The 15,650-nt window shown below is 34.7% G+C and overlaps 1 protein-coding gene across 2 annotated transcripts in view; it reads right to left on the bottom strand.

Moving 5' to 3' along the window:
• Positions 1 to 15,650, bottom strand: part of SLC4A10 (solute carrier family 4 member 10) — a 112,707-nt gene that overhangs the window by 54,316 nt on the left and 42,741 nt on the right. For both annotated transcript variants that reach the window (XM_030454755.1, XM_030454756.1), the window contains 2 exons: positions 13,198 to 13,336; positions 5,417 to 5,577 (listed from right to left, as the gene is read on the bottom strand). In XM_030454755.1, the coding sequence (XP_030310615.1) occupies positions 5,417 to 5,577; positions 13,198 to 13,336 (300 nt within the window). The remainder of the gene's footprint in view (positions 1 to 5,416; positions 5,578 to 13,197; positions 13,337 to 15,650) is intronic.

The raw sequence follows: 15,650 nt of genomic DNA, 5'->3' as shown, positions 1-15,650 counted from the left end.
AGATTGAAAGCTTAACATGATATTACCAAAATCAATAAAATTGCACACTTGGGAGGTAATGCCCTGAGTTGAGCACAGTCCAGTGACCTCAATCACAAGATTAAGCTGTTACACAGATTGAAAATTCGATTGTGAGAAACATAGAAAAGACTGCTTGGGAAAAAGCAGTCAGATCTCTGGATTGGAAAGCATGGTAATATTTAAAATTAAAAAAAAAAAAAAACCACTATTACATTTAAGCTATTTAAAATAAATGGGTCCAATACTTCAAACATATGCAAGTTGCGAAAGCACCACTGTGTAATGCTGAAGTCACAGTTTGTATCTGAGAAGGTTTGACATTTCTTCATGGTGCACTCCACACAACTACAAGAAAAAGATCTGTGATTCATTTTGTGAAAAAAGTATTGCCACTGCAGGCTGGACCAAACAGTTATTGAACCAAACGACAGAAAATGGCATCATATGTTAAGTAGAAGAACCTTTTGGGTTCAATCAGTGGTTACAATCAAAAAAAAAACAGATGGTAATCTGAGAATCTACATGGTTTCAAAGGAACTAAATGAAAATATCAAAAGAGAACATTTTCATCTGCCAACTTGAACAACACAGTGAAGCTGCTCTCTAATGGCGCAGCCAGATTCTGGCAAATACATCCTCCAGAGAGAAGTTCCAAAATAAATTGTTTTGATTACATAGATTTTTTAGACTTCCTTTTAGCATATGTTCTATACAGAAGTGATCGATAAAATATTGCTATATCAAATGTTCAAAGGAATTCCTTGTGCATGGAATGCTTGCTTACTGATATAGAAGCCACCACAAAGACATCTGAAGAAACAATGTCACATATTAATTATTAATTAATTACTAAAGTAATTAGTAATAAAATTAAAATACTAATAAAAAACTCCAAAGTATGTTTAATTAAAAAATGCAATTTTAAACAGGATAAAGTTCAGCAGAGGAACTGAGCTCTTTTCAAGAGAAAAGTAAAATCCATATAACAAAATTTAAGAAAAATTTAAGAAGCTTCAAGGATGAACATGCTGTTATGCTGCAGGATGGCAATGTTGTAAATTAATCCCAGAAGTCTCTATTATTGTAAGATACTGTCTGTGAATTCAGCATCATAGGTATGTAGAAGCTCTTTATCAACAAAGAAAATTGGGTGCCTGTCCAAAGAAATTTACAGTCTTGTAGATCAAGTCATTTTTTAATAAGACAGTTGGAATGAAAAATAATCTAATAAAGAATGGACATGCTGGAAGATAGGATGGTATAAAAATTCTCACCACATCACTGGTGCCAAAATATTTTTACACAGAATTATTAGAGTTTCCAGGGATGAAATACAAAATGTTCTGAAAGCCATACAAACAGTAGAAAAGATGTTTTTCATCTGTAGGTTTTACCACAAACCCAGTAAGGCCCTAAAACATAGACTTAAATAAAAGAACTTCTCAAGGGCTAAGAGCTGAGAGTTTAATGGTTTGATGAATGAGTGCTTCTAGATTAAAAGCCTGGACTAAAACAAATTGGAATTCTTTATCTCAGTTTAGCAATGAAGATTAGGTATACATTTTCCAAGGACATGAAGACTGGGACTGCATTTACAGAAAGATAATTTCATATTGGAATATAGGCCAGATAGCAAGACTTTACCAACCAGCACAACACACATTTCTCACATTTCTAACCCTAACCCTAACAAAGAGGGAGGTAAAGGCAACTAAAGAGGGAGTACACATGCACAACTACTTTATTTGTTCTCAAAAGATACACTATATTAATGCAGTAAAATTATCAACAGATTGCATTAAAAAACAAGACCTATAGTAATAACTATGAATCACAAGTATAAGAGTAACAAGACCATGGACCATTTTTGCAAAGTCTCCTACGTGCAGTATATGCAGTAGCATTGAAAAGAGCAGTCAAAAGTGACCATCAGGACTCATTGGGTCAACCTAACACAAGAACAGCCTGCAAGTAAAATAAGAAGGAAGTTGAATGTTGAAAAAAGTTTAAGCCCTCTAGGTTAAGCAACCATTTCTCTAAATTCTGAAGTGTCAGGACTGTCAGATACAACTGGAATATGCATCAACTCCAGGATGCAGTGTTTGCATCATATACTATTAATGCACAATAAGTACAACTGTAATAGCAACCAAGTAGATCAGACAAGAAAAGACTTCCTGAGAGACACAAGTTCTCTAATTTCAGGTCCAGTGGTAGTTCATATGAAAAAAAAGCAGTCTGTCGTATTATTTGGAATTATCCAATTTCAACCATACCTAGCACAGATATCTTAGTGCCATGCTTGTCACCAATATTATTAGCCTTTTTCCTCACAGCACTGCCAAATGTGTGCCACTCCAAAATTTTGGAAAAACTGGAAAGCAGGAACTACATATGGAGTACTGGAGTAACAAATTGCAAAGGAACTTGATTGAGAATGGGGAAACAGTGTTAGGACAACCTGAATAATACTAATAGACAAAAGCAACTGGAATATTAATTTTATTTCTAGGGAAAAAAGCAACTCCTCAAGAAAACCTGACATGGAACATTTGTAATTTGCAGAATGATTCACTTGCCAGAAGAAACTGCTGCAAAGTTATTTAAAGAAAAACAAATTACCTCATTAAATTTTCAGAGGGAACAAAACCAAACCCTCTCTGAAAAAAAAAGCAGGGTGCATACAAACCTTATCATGTGTAAGATCACTTTATCAGAAGGAGATGCCTACTAAGACAATAAAGCAACAAACAAAAAACACCCACATCTGCTCCAAAACCAGGTACTTTTAAAGTGAAAATGGCATGTGCCAATTCATCCTGAAGCCTCTTCTTAGAAGAAACAAGTTTTCCTAAACAACAAATCAAGGTACCCCAGAAGCAGGACTGATTTAAAAGAGCATTACAGTAGCTCATCAAATTCGGTACTGAAGAACAATTAACATCTCTGATGAGTTGCAAAACAAGAGTAGTATTGTGAATGATCAAATCCTTGGACATGTTAACTAAACAAACAAAAAATATTACTAATGCTAACTAGGGATTAAGAGATTATAAACATGAATTCATCGTGGTCTCACTACGCAACATCTCCCAAAAAAAAAAAAAAAAAAAAAAAAAAGTTACTTCCATTTTGTTCATTTTTCTTTTTTTTTTTTTTTTTTTTACCTCCTTAAATAAAACACATTCTGGAAGGGATCTCTTAGCTGACTACAGAAGTAGTTAGTTGGTTTCTGGATTAAAAATATGAAGCTCAAGGTTGAAAACCTTAATGAATTATTGAAAAAAAAAAAAAACCTAAGAAAAAATAAGATAAAAATAAAAATATTTTTTAAACCATAAAAAAACCCACCAGAGAACATAAACCCGCTAATCTAAGTACTTCTTGATATGTATTTAATTAAATAAATAATAAATTAGCATACTGATGAACACCTTGGTTCTTTCAAATCATCTGCTTTTTATTCTTCCTGTTTATCTTTAACCTTTTACCATTATCAGGAAAAGTTTTGAGGCTTTGATTCAGACCATGATTCATGGGAGAATCAATCTCAGCACAGAGTAGAAACCCACACAAATTTCTTCAGATTTGGATTAATAATATCTTGTAAATTTGACATAAACAATATGGAAATGAAAAATGCAAAAAAGCAACTACCAGTAGCTAAGACAATTTTAATTCCACTGTTAAACATAGCCCACTGAACAATATCTCCCTTACCTGATAATGTAAATAACCAAAATACTTTTTTCTGGCCCTTATACTGAGTTACATATCACCCATAAAGCAGTTTTCTTGATAATCTTGAATGCTACAAAATTTCTTGCTCTGTCTTTTGCACCTTTAGCTAAACTAAAGTTTTCAAATTTTATCTGTGTATTTTCCATTTTCTACTAGAATGCTAATTTGTGTCTGTGACAGGGCTACAAAAAGGCCCCAACAACCACTCATGTACCATTTCTCTGTGCATGGGCTTTTTTCCCAAATTTAAAACTTTTACATCATATTTAATATTCAAACAAAGTTTGTAATATGGAGAATACCATAAATCTAATGCAACATTTGTATAAATTAGCAATATTTGTATATATTTTATAAAATATCAATTGTATGATTTACAGATGCAAGGATACCAGTCCAATAACCATCATGACCATGAGACGAGTCCTCACTCTCAGTAAATAAGCAGCAAATTACAGACCCCAGATTATAAAACAGTACAGTTCTTTGCTCTGTGTTTTCTCTGCTAATGAGGACAAGGAATTTTAAATAGGAGCAAGCACACAGTACTAGAAACCATGTAAGACTCATGAGCCATTGGACAGCATGTTTTCATTTTAATGATCAGCCTTTAAATTCTAACGTAAATATATTTCTATTGTAATAATATTGTATTATCTCTGTCTTTATAAATTAAGAGTTCAGTTCTTGTCTATGAAAAAAAAATATTTGTAAATTGTCTAATTCATGTAGCTGTTGCATTTGGTAAGGGAAATAAACATACCAGACTGTACTGAGTGATTCTAGCACAGCCACACAACCAGTTTTAGGACTCCTTGAGGATGTGCAATACAGGTCTGTACTGCACAGCCCCTAACAACCTGCTTTGTTACAGTAACAAATGCACTATAAGAAAAAAATCCCCTGTAGTAACTAGCTACAGCTTTTATGGGGAAACTCCAGGAGCGCAGAAAATAGCATTCAGTCACAATCTCACTTTGGGGAGACAAGACTCCATTATCTTGTCTCTTGCTTTCTACTTCTTCTTAAAAGCTCTACAATTGCAACTGCCAAACACACTTTCATTGGAAAAAATGCACTCAACTTCAGTTAAAGACTTCTGTAGTTAAAGAAGTTAATGCATCTTAACATTTTTTAAAACTTACACTAATCCACTGATCTTGATTCCATTCTCAAGTCATTTCCTTAATTCCCATACATTTTAAACTGGTCTGTTTTCATGTCACTTAATTATGTTGAATACTTCCCTATAATTTATTTTTTAAAGCCAGATTGTCTGCAATTAGCATAGCAGTCGATTCAGTTTATGGAAGTTAGCACCTGTATCGTTCGCCATGTGAGGTAGCACAGCAGGAGCAGAGAACATGCCAGTTTTAATGAAGTATTTTCAGACTGTCCTCTCTGCTCTATTTAAATTTCCTCCTTCATGTAAACATTTATTCTGAAAATAGCAAGCTCAGAATGTAAAATATAAATAAAATACTTACCATTTGTGTGGCAATTAGCTTCTTTTCTGATACATCAAATAAAACATTTCCTAGGAGTTCATAAACTGAACTGATTATTATGCAATATCTTTCTTCTATGCAATTTCATAAGCACCCGATTTTTATGACTAATTTTCGTTACTAATAAATGCAACATCAATACATACCTGCAATTTCTTCAATAGAATTAGCTCTCATGTCCAGAAGAACTGTGCCATTCAGGATACAGCTTCTCAGCTCAAACAAGCTATGCAGTGACAGTGTGGCAACATACGGTTTGCTCCACCTCTCTCCACCATCCTCAACATCTTCTTCAAACTTCAGCCACCTGTACAAACAACCATTTTCTTAACTCCATCGTGTGTAGGAATGAAAAATAAATTACTTCCATGAATACTGAAAGATTGCTTTTCAACATGTATTTAGATCTCAATTCCTTCTTTGTAGGAAATCATGAGAAACTTCCCTTGCCTGCATCTTCTCATACAATGCTGTATTATACCATTTTTGAGATAAATTCTAACCATAGAGATGAAAAGAGAAGTGCATTAAGCAATCATTATTGTATTTTACAAAAACCTTGAGTAATTCTTTGACATACAATGATATTTCTATGATAGAACAAGAAGTATGAAAAGGACAGAGTAAAAGAATTTGTGGTAGAGAAAAAGAAAAGCTATACATAATAAAAATATAGGTGAGAACACTCTCCATTTAGTCTTCACTTTAAACTAAACACAACACAGAGACATTTTTCATTTGAAGTCAATATACTGGCATATTTACACTTCATTGTCTGCATCCATTATCACCACCATAATATTATCACAGAAGACAGTTACAAACTTTCTTAGTTTGTTACTGAGCTTAACTACACTAAGGTGCACATAAAGGCGATAAAACTATTTAAAATTTAGGCTATTTTTCACTTAAAGTTTTATTGGATTAAAATTAAAACTTCACAGGCACACAGCAGCAATGAACAGCCATCCAATCTACAAAGCACAGGCCTTAGATAAAATAGATGTATGAATGACATGAAATAACATTTAAGAATCTAGTAACAGCATCATATCTCACTATTTTGAGGATCATTTGCATCTCAGATTCAGTGCAAATCTGGAGTAAAGTAAAAGGATACATGAAACTGGCATGAAAGGATCAAGTCTTTTGTTACTAGTCAGATGGATAACTTTCTTGCTTGACTTAGATTGTTTACTTATAAAAATCACACATTTAAAATGTTAAAAGAGTACTAAACAAACAAAACCCCAGAAAAGTCTGCTGATATATGCAAAAGTGTTTTGAATTAAAGTTATTAAGTCTTTCAAGCATAGGCAGCTGTTGCTGTGTGGAGTCACGCAGCCTGCCAGCTTGGCAAGGTCTGAACAGCTGCAGCCCCAGCACAAGCCTCTACCACTTCACTCAACAGCACTCAGCTATTTTATATGAATCAGGCAGCTGAGAAGTCAAGCAGAGCCTCACACCTTGGCAACACCTTCACACTTATTTCCAAACAGCAGGGAAGCATAGATCCTTAAGACCTCTAAACCTGAGCAATTTCCAGTTTTACCAAGCCTCTGTTGTTACAGCCCAGTAACAAACACAACTGTCCTGTTCGGTTCTTGGCCCACCTACCTGTGTTTCTAATTGTAAAATATGCACGTGTAGCTGTGTTTTAGATACTTTCCTCCTCTCAGTCTCTGTGTACCAGATGCTTACCCTTCTGATGCCATCCAGCAAGCAGCCACTGCTTTCAGTGACCCACTCACCACCAGCATATCTGCTCCCTTCCCCATGCATTCTGTTTCTTCTAACTACCATCTGTCTCCTAATTACTATCCCATTATTTACACACGGTTTTTACCCAGCTCCTCAGCTCCTCCAAAATATCCAATATCCAGTGTCTAGTTCTGTCCTCCACTTTGTATTTAAACATTTTTCCCTGCATTTCCCCTGTGCTGGCCAGTTTCAGTAACTCATAAGACCTTCAGATTTCTGCTCTTCACTCCACTGACATCTCTCATCTCTTCCCAGACTCTCTCCTTTACTTTTGTATTCTTTAAAAAAAGCCACAAGAAGGACAGAGCACAAACAAAAACATGCTTTCGCAAAGCTGAACCATTATATTTAATTTGCATATGCAAATGAGGTTTCCCAAACAGATTTTCAAAGCTATATCCAAATAGACATGAAACACAAATAAATACACCTCACCAAGTTCAAAGCCATGATTTGAAAGCAACTTGGGCAAGTTACAGTGAAACATGTGAGAAGGAAAAAAAGTTCATCTTTTTTCCTTCTGCAGTTGCACTTGAAGTGGCTGCTCCTGGCTTATGCATGGTGCTCATGTTTCCAAGCTAAAAAAGTTACAGTGGAAAACATGTGAGAGGGAAAAAAGTTCATCTTTTTTCCTTCTGCAGTTGCACTTGAACTCCTTAAGAAGTGGCTGCTCCTGGCTTATGCATGGTGCTCATGTTTCCAAGATAAAAATACACTAGACATATTTGTGGCCATATCACCATAAATATAGCATATTAATTGTCCTGCTTAAAGTTCTGCCTCCTAAGACCCTGTAAAATACCTTCGTTTTAATCTTCTCCTACTTTTGTTTTTTGTGCATGTTACCATAATCTTCTATGGTGATTCCAAAAATAGACAAAAACTACATATATCCTGAGAACAATGATACAAACATAGATTCTTAATGAATATCACCAGAAACCTCAGGCTGTAATTTTCTTCTCTTCATACAAAGTCTTCAGCATAGCTTATCTGATTATTCTGCTTCAGTCTGTCCCTGATATAACCTACTTGGAATACACTGATCAATCCTAAACAGATTTTAAATGCATGAGAAAAGATCAACATATTTTTTGAAGTTTCATTAAGACTGGAGACTGGACAGAGGCAGGCTCATAACCTACTAGGGACACATGGACAAGTATAAATCACGAAAACAGTTTTAAATGGAGCTTACGGTATCAGACATCAAAGCTTACACATAACATAAAAATTCATAGGCAGCTATTACTAATGCTCAAATAATCATAGTTGCCATCATGATCATCTCTATCTGAATTCCAACCAATCTGAGTAACATAATTCTATGGGTTGCATCCAATTTCATACTATTACTAGAACTTCTGTTTTTAAATACATTACTATGCATTGTTAATTAATGAACCAACAGGCTAGTACATAAATGTAAATCATACCCAGCTGAGAAAAGTTTACATTTAGAATTAAATTCTATTTTGATTTTAATAAACATTACATGAGTTTCCTCATCTCATCAAGGGAAAACTATGTTTATCACCTTTTATCTTTTAAAAAAATACTCCTCTGTTATGTCAGATAATCATTGCTTAACATATCAAATGAGAAACAGCAACAGAAAACATAAAACAAATCTCTAATCTTATATTCATTCAATTCTAAGAGTTCAAGTAGTTTTAAATATCGTAATACCACTTTTACAACCCTCTGAATTCATGTACAAGCTTCAAGTGGCTTTGAAATTCAAATTGAGACATGGATCTCAAGTTTACCAATTTTCTCAGAGAAAAAGACAAATCTTAATATATTTATTTTTGCAGTTTAAGCACTCAAATCAATATGGTTAATAAATAAAACCCTTTCATAATTTCCCAGAAAACACCACCAACTCCACTCATATAATGAGCTCACGGATCACATGTATCCCATGTGCCTGGAACACATGTAGAGCTATCCGAGTTGTGTCCAATCACACAGAAGAGCAGCTTCATTCATCTGGTTTTCTTTTACTGGTCAAGACCAGATACAGGTGTATCAATCACACAGTTCAGTTTCTCTGATAACATACTTATTCTTGCTAGAACAAAACATGCCAACAAGAATTTAAGCCATGTAAGTTACTACTGGAAAAATATTATTTAAGTATGTGTGTGTGTACACAGACATATATTACATCTGCACCAGTTTTTCAGGAGTTGATAAAGGAGTGAGCACACTTCATTGTAGGCTCAGGTACAACATTTAGGTGCACAATATGAAGTGGCTGAGTTGAGCATGATCTATTTTATAATTTGCTACGTCTGAAAAAGAAAGCTGCAGTATGTATTTGCTTACAGCCTGCTCAAGAGTTATTCATTACTGTAATCTTACCATCTATATAAATTTCTACATGAGCTTTTGCCTGCCTACATTGATTAGGAGAATTAACTGAAGTAAACAAGCATATTAGATAAAAAGCAGAACAAACCTAATTTCTTTGGGATTCTGTGACCTAGCAAGACAGTTTTGATCCAGGGGACATGCATTTTCACTTCATGTTCATAATTTTTCCATATTATATTAATTTTCTAGTCACTACTAACAATTTGCTTTCTAAATTATAGTCAGAGATTTATTTTCGTAACTGTGCAGTTTCATGAAAATTTAAGTCTAAACACTTTCCAATTGGTTCCAAAGTGTCTTTCCAATTTCCTCCTTACTACATACTCTTTTCTATTCCAGAAATTAGTGATATTTGTCAGAAATATTCACTTATTATTAGGAAATAATAAGTCCAAACATTTTAGGTAAAACTTGCCACAACTCATTAATTACTTTCCAGCCACAACCAGGAGAGGCTATCAGGACAGATTTGAAGACAAACTGCTGTATATAACTGTATCCAACAGTTATATACCAGTGTGCTCCTCCAAAAATTTAGTGGAAATATTTTGGGCTGATAGAAACAATCTCTACGTGCATGTTCTACACAATTGTACAGCTGGACCATATAAAAAAAATATTTTATTAATAAGGCTGACTATCAGTTTTAAAAGTTATGTGTTTTTTCTGGCTTGAAATGATGTCAACTTTGGATCTGATGATCTTAGAGGTATTTTCCAACTAAAATGATTTTACAAATCTATGAAATCAATTAATGGGGGGAAAAGGAATTAATTTTATCACTATATTAACACAACTTAGTTACCCCATTCTGCTCTCTAACTGCTTCCACTGATGGCATAGCCTAAATCAGATCTTGGAATGCAATGGGACGTAACAGCAGTGCACTTTCTTGCTCCTATATAACTAATTTGCAGGAATAATTTCACTCATGAGAAATGTAGAAAATTAAGAATGCCAAACCTTGGAGTCTCCTAAACAAACCAAAACAAAACCAGAAAAGTAGGGCCTACAAGAAAGCTGAAGAGAGACTTTTTACAAATGCATATAGCAATGGAACAAGGGGGAATGGTTTTAAATTGGAAGAGGATAGACTTCAATTAGATATTAAGAAGAAATGCTTCACTATGAGTCTGGTGGGGCGCTGGAACAGTTTGCCCAAGGAAACTGTGGGTGCCTCCTCTCTAGAAGAGCTCAAGTACAAGTCCTGTGGGGCTTTGAGCTGCCTGGTCTAGTGAGAGGTGTCCCTGCCCATACAGGGGGATTGGAATTAGATGATCTTCGAGGTCTTCTTCCAGCCCAAAACATTCTATTGTTCTATGATTCCGAAGAAATGAAAGAGGAATAAAGGAGCTTTACCCAAAGTACACTAAGCTTCAGTCAAATCTTATCTGTGGCATCCTTTGATATGTTACTATTTCAATCAAACAAGGACAAAATGTCTTACACACTTTGCTCAGGATGTTTTTTAAAAAACTAATTCTGAATTGTGCTTGTAATTTCAATCAAACTGAAAAAAAAAAAAAGAAAACATATCTACTGCAGTAGAGCGAAGCCAACCCCTCGGCCCATGCAGAGCTTGGTGAAATGAATACATAACCACTTGGTACCATCAACCACTGTCATTAAACACAACTAACAACTGAGTCTTCCTCTCTACTGCTTGTATTTAAATTAATGTACCTGGCCCTATCTCCAAAGCCAGACAGTAAGATTTACAAATATTTCTAAAGACATAGAATGTATTCTCTACATACCACACTTTTGATCAAATCAGTATTTCTGAAGCTCTAAATTCATCACTACTATTGAGAATCATCCATGATATTAGTTTGTAAGGATATGATCTTGTGTATTAAGTGTCATCCCATTTCTATTATTCTACTCAAAATAACCTTGTCCTTTGTGCATATCCTTACCTATTTGTAGAGTAGCAATACCTCCTATTTTATTACCAGCAAGTTTCATTACTATAATTTTATTTTTTGTAATTCACTAGTAGAGCTATTTAGTAAGACTAATTCTTCAAAAGTTAGCTGTCACTATCTTCCAGAGTAATTGTTTCATCTTTCAGCATGAGCTGCTGTACCTCTTAGTTCTTTACCCACTCATATAATTTTTACATTAGAATAGAGTTTAAGTAATAAATTCAAACTCCTGTATCATATCAAGTGCTTTACTAAAAAAGAATTAGATCCACTGTTTTTCCGTCAGAAAAAGTCTGACATGATAAGATTAAGTTAGTCTGACATGATACACCATCATACTGAGTTTTTATCCAATTTTCCACTTAGCTACAAGTCTCTAGTTATTCTTACTTTCAAATATTGTTTTATTCTTACTTTCAAATATTGTTCTAAGCCTGGCATAGCTCTGAAATCTGACGATCATCAGGCCTGTTTGTTCTGACCATTTTTATCCTTTATTGAATACTGTTGCTGTATCTGCTATAGTACCCACTTGATAGATTCAGAGAAAGATGGGATTTACCATATCCATGAAATGTATATTCTTTCAACTTTTTAGGATGGAAATTATTACACCCTCTTATTTGCACAGACAAAGCACTTTGATGCTTGCCTTCATTTTAAATTTGGTCATTTCATTGCCATCTCCTTCACTTCCAACAGCCAGCCACAGTGTCAAACGCTGTCTCAAATATTTGGATTCTAACTGAAAAAGATCTTTTCTCTTGAATTTCTTTCTGCATGGCAGACACATTTCCATCTTATTTTTAAAACTAAAGAAATTTTTTATTGTTAGCAATTATATTTCACTCATATCTTCAGAGCTCAAAAAATATATTTTTCTAGGCTGTGTCTTCATGTCCTTTTTCAATAATCTTATTTCCATTAAACATTTTAATTTTTTTTTACTTTTCAAATGACAACTGGAGACAACTTCATTAGATTTTCCCCCTCTGAATATTAATAAGATTATTTATAAACACTACCACATTCATTTTGCCCATATGAGAATTTTCTAAATGTAAAGATCTATATTTAGCATCTGTCTATGCCTTCTGTGGACACATAAGAGAAAGAATGATCACAGAAAATTCTGTGGCCCTCTAGGAAAGCAGAAATTAGCAGTAAAATTAAAGGGAAAGCTAACATCATATTCATGTGAAACAGCCCACATATGAATGGGGCAAGGATTGCTGGGCAATGTAAAGTCTTAATGAAACTAAGCAAGTCATCTCTTCCATTTAGGTGCTTAAGGAAAGAAGCATGCAAAAAGAAGTTCTGTTCAATATTATTTTTTCAGCAGAAATGCAATCTAATCTTTAACAGTTCTTTCGTACTAATTTTGTGGAAACAAAACACTCCAACATTGAATACTCAAAGTCTCAAAATCAAGTCATAGTCTGAACATGTAAAACTTTTTGCAACAAAAAAAAAATCTCATTTTTGCTTTAATCTTTTTATAAGGGTAATTTTATCAGTTTCTCCATGATTCAGAAGTCTGGAAGTTTTTTTTTAAATTATGAGCAAAATGAGTAATCCCAGTAATTTTTAATTCATATGCATGATATGAGTACATTGATTTTTTCCCCTTGATATTAATTCTGACCTACATTTCCTAAATCCAGATGAAAACATTTGGCTCTGGGAAATGACAAATGCTGTAGTAATACTAGCAGTATAAGGATTAAAATTATGGTTTTATTTTTAATCTTCATCTCCAAAATCTGTTTCTGAGCTTGCCAGAGCTTTGAAACCATTCCTCAATACACCAGTAACCCATAGCTATGGACAATTTTTTTAAAACTCATGAAAACACTCACCTTGCTGTCTCCCTCCACTCTGCATCCTCTCCTTCACGCCAACAAATTTCATCAAGCTCGGTAAAGAGATCATGAGGAATGTGTTCCTCATCATCATCTTCTGTTCCAAGAATAAATTGCACCCTCTGTGATGGGGTATCTGGGGAAAAATAAAAATATCAAGTCCAGAACACGTTTTTTTTTTGCCCTGAGCACGCAAATGCCTAATATCTCACAAGATTATTCAGACTCTTTCATCCATATTACTGCCACAGAGAAAACATGATTGGAGTTACACTGTGAGAGCATTTGTACACAAACATCTTCATCACATTAAGATCTCTATTTGCTGCAGTTGCTTAGTCTGCTAATTAAACAAACTAATCTAAAGACAGGAGGTGATATACATTTCTATTACTTGCTATTTTTCTTCATAGCCTTCCAGTGCAGACCACTAAATATATTTTGGACATGTACTTTCTTTCTTCATATAACTCAGAAAATTTCCAGAACTCACAGAGCACTTTAATGTACATGTGTATGCAACGTTCATAGCTCAAACGTTTTAAGCCTTTAACAATAAAATCCTATTTGCTTATTTAAATGCAAATATCAAATGAACAAATGAAGATGAAATACAGTCTAGAAATACAGTTATTTCTCCTGGTAATGTATTTTAGATTTCTGAGAGGAACCAAAAGTCCTTTATGAGAGCTGATGGAGGCCAGGTTCAACCAAAAAATTGATTACCCAGCAGAACAGCTCAGTGACTCCTTGAACACTGTCTAAATGAAGTTCTGTTCTATAACCATACTCGAAAGACAAACTATACTATTTTCCATCTAGCAGTGAGAAACATCACTGCATAGGATCCTCAAGCTCTCTGACTTTTGGAAAAATTGAGATGATAGCACTCATTGAATGATAGTTAAAGAGCAAGTACAGAACTAATCAAAAATAATTAAATAGGCCACTGATACAGGAGATTAAATTCAGCAGTAAAGATACCTTTTAGCAATGAAATGAAAACAATGTATGATAGCTTTCACTTGAGGTCTATTTGCTTAAACAGAGTATAAAGATATAGTACTGTCAAGCCTTATTCCTTCACAAAGCAAGGAAATGAAACCCAGAAGAAATATGGGAAACAAAGCAGATGGGCTCTGGTACTATTAAGCCTTATAGAATGGAGCTGCAAGGCGACAGAAATTACTTCTGGTGAAACATTAAGGAACAAGAATAATTTTGTTACTGTTGTTACTTTTCTCTCTCAAAATCGGTCCTCTTTAAGATTTCTTCAACTTCTATTCTAGAGACCATTTTTTGGCCTCCTATCTACTTTTTAAAAATTTTTTTCCCATATCCTCATGCTGGTACATTCTAGAGAAGGGTAAAGTATATCCAAACATCAAGATTTTATCTGGGATTCAAAAGTACACAGTGGTCAAGCAGTGTGAAAATTGTTATGACTCTTTCCCAGAAGGACAAAATTCAAGCAAATACAAACTTGCAAAGAACCAGTGCATGTGACTACTGACAGATATGGAAAACAAGCTACTTGGTTAAAGAGATGGACTGCAGTGAGAATCTGAGAATAAGCATTGCCAAGAACATCCTGTACTCCTGACAAAATCAGCACTAGAACTGATTTACAGCTACTGTTAAGTAGTAAATTAGTAGTGTTGTACAGCAGAACTGCAGTTTTATGACAGTTATGATACTCATGCACATACATGCTTTCAGTGTGGGCAGGAAAACAGAGAATCATAAATCCCTTAAAGTCAGGTGAGTAGCAACAAGGAAATGCCTTAATGCTCTGATGTGCTCTTCCTGGGTCCTCTTTGTAACATACAGCTACTTGATTGACAACAGTGAAGAATCTATATAAATGAAAAATATGCAGTAAATTCTTCTTCCTCGCTAACACACCAGTAAAATTAGCTGCTACATCATGGCTCTCTTTCTTTGCTGCTGTACTTGGAATTGATACATGAACCCTACAAGCTACAGCTTGATTTTCAGACACTGAGCTAGAAATTGTAAAGAAAAAAAGTTTGCTTTATAGTACAATAATTTTATTGCAAGGATAAAACCTTAAGAGAATTAAATAATAGGACCACTCCACCCAACAGTACGGAGGGAGTTGGCAGAGGAGCTCACCAAGATGCACTCCATCATTTATCAACAGTCGGGGCTAACAGGGGTGGCCCCAGATGACTGGAGGCTTCCTAATGTGATGCCCATGTACAGGAAGGGCTAGAAGGAGGATCAGAAAATTACAGGCCTGTCAGACTGACCTTAGTACCAGGGAAGATTATGGAGAGGTTCATCTTGAGCATGTTCATGTGGCAAGTGCAGGACAGCCAGGGCATCAGGCCCATCTAACCTGGCCTCACAAAAGGCAGGTCCTGTTTGACCAACCTGACCTCCTTCTGTGACAAGGTGACCCACCTAATGGATAAGGTAAAGGCTGT

The sequence above is a fragment of the Calypte anna genome, chromosome 7, assembly GCF_003957555.1.
Source record: "Calypte anna isolate BGI_N300 chromosome 7, bCalAnn1_v1.p, whole genome shotgun sequence".
In the NCBI taxonomy this organism is placed as follows: domain Eukaryota; kingdom Metazoa; phylum Chordata; class Aves; order Apodiformes; family Trochilidae; genus Calypte; species Calypte anna.
Note: the sequence above shows the minus strand (reverse complement) of the source record. Positions and strands in the feature narration are given on the sequence as shown.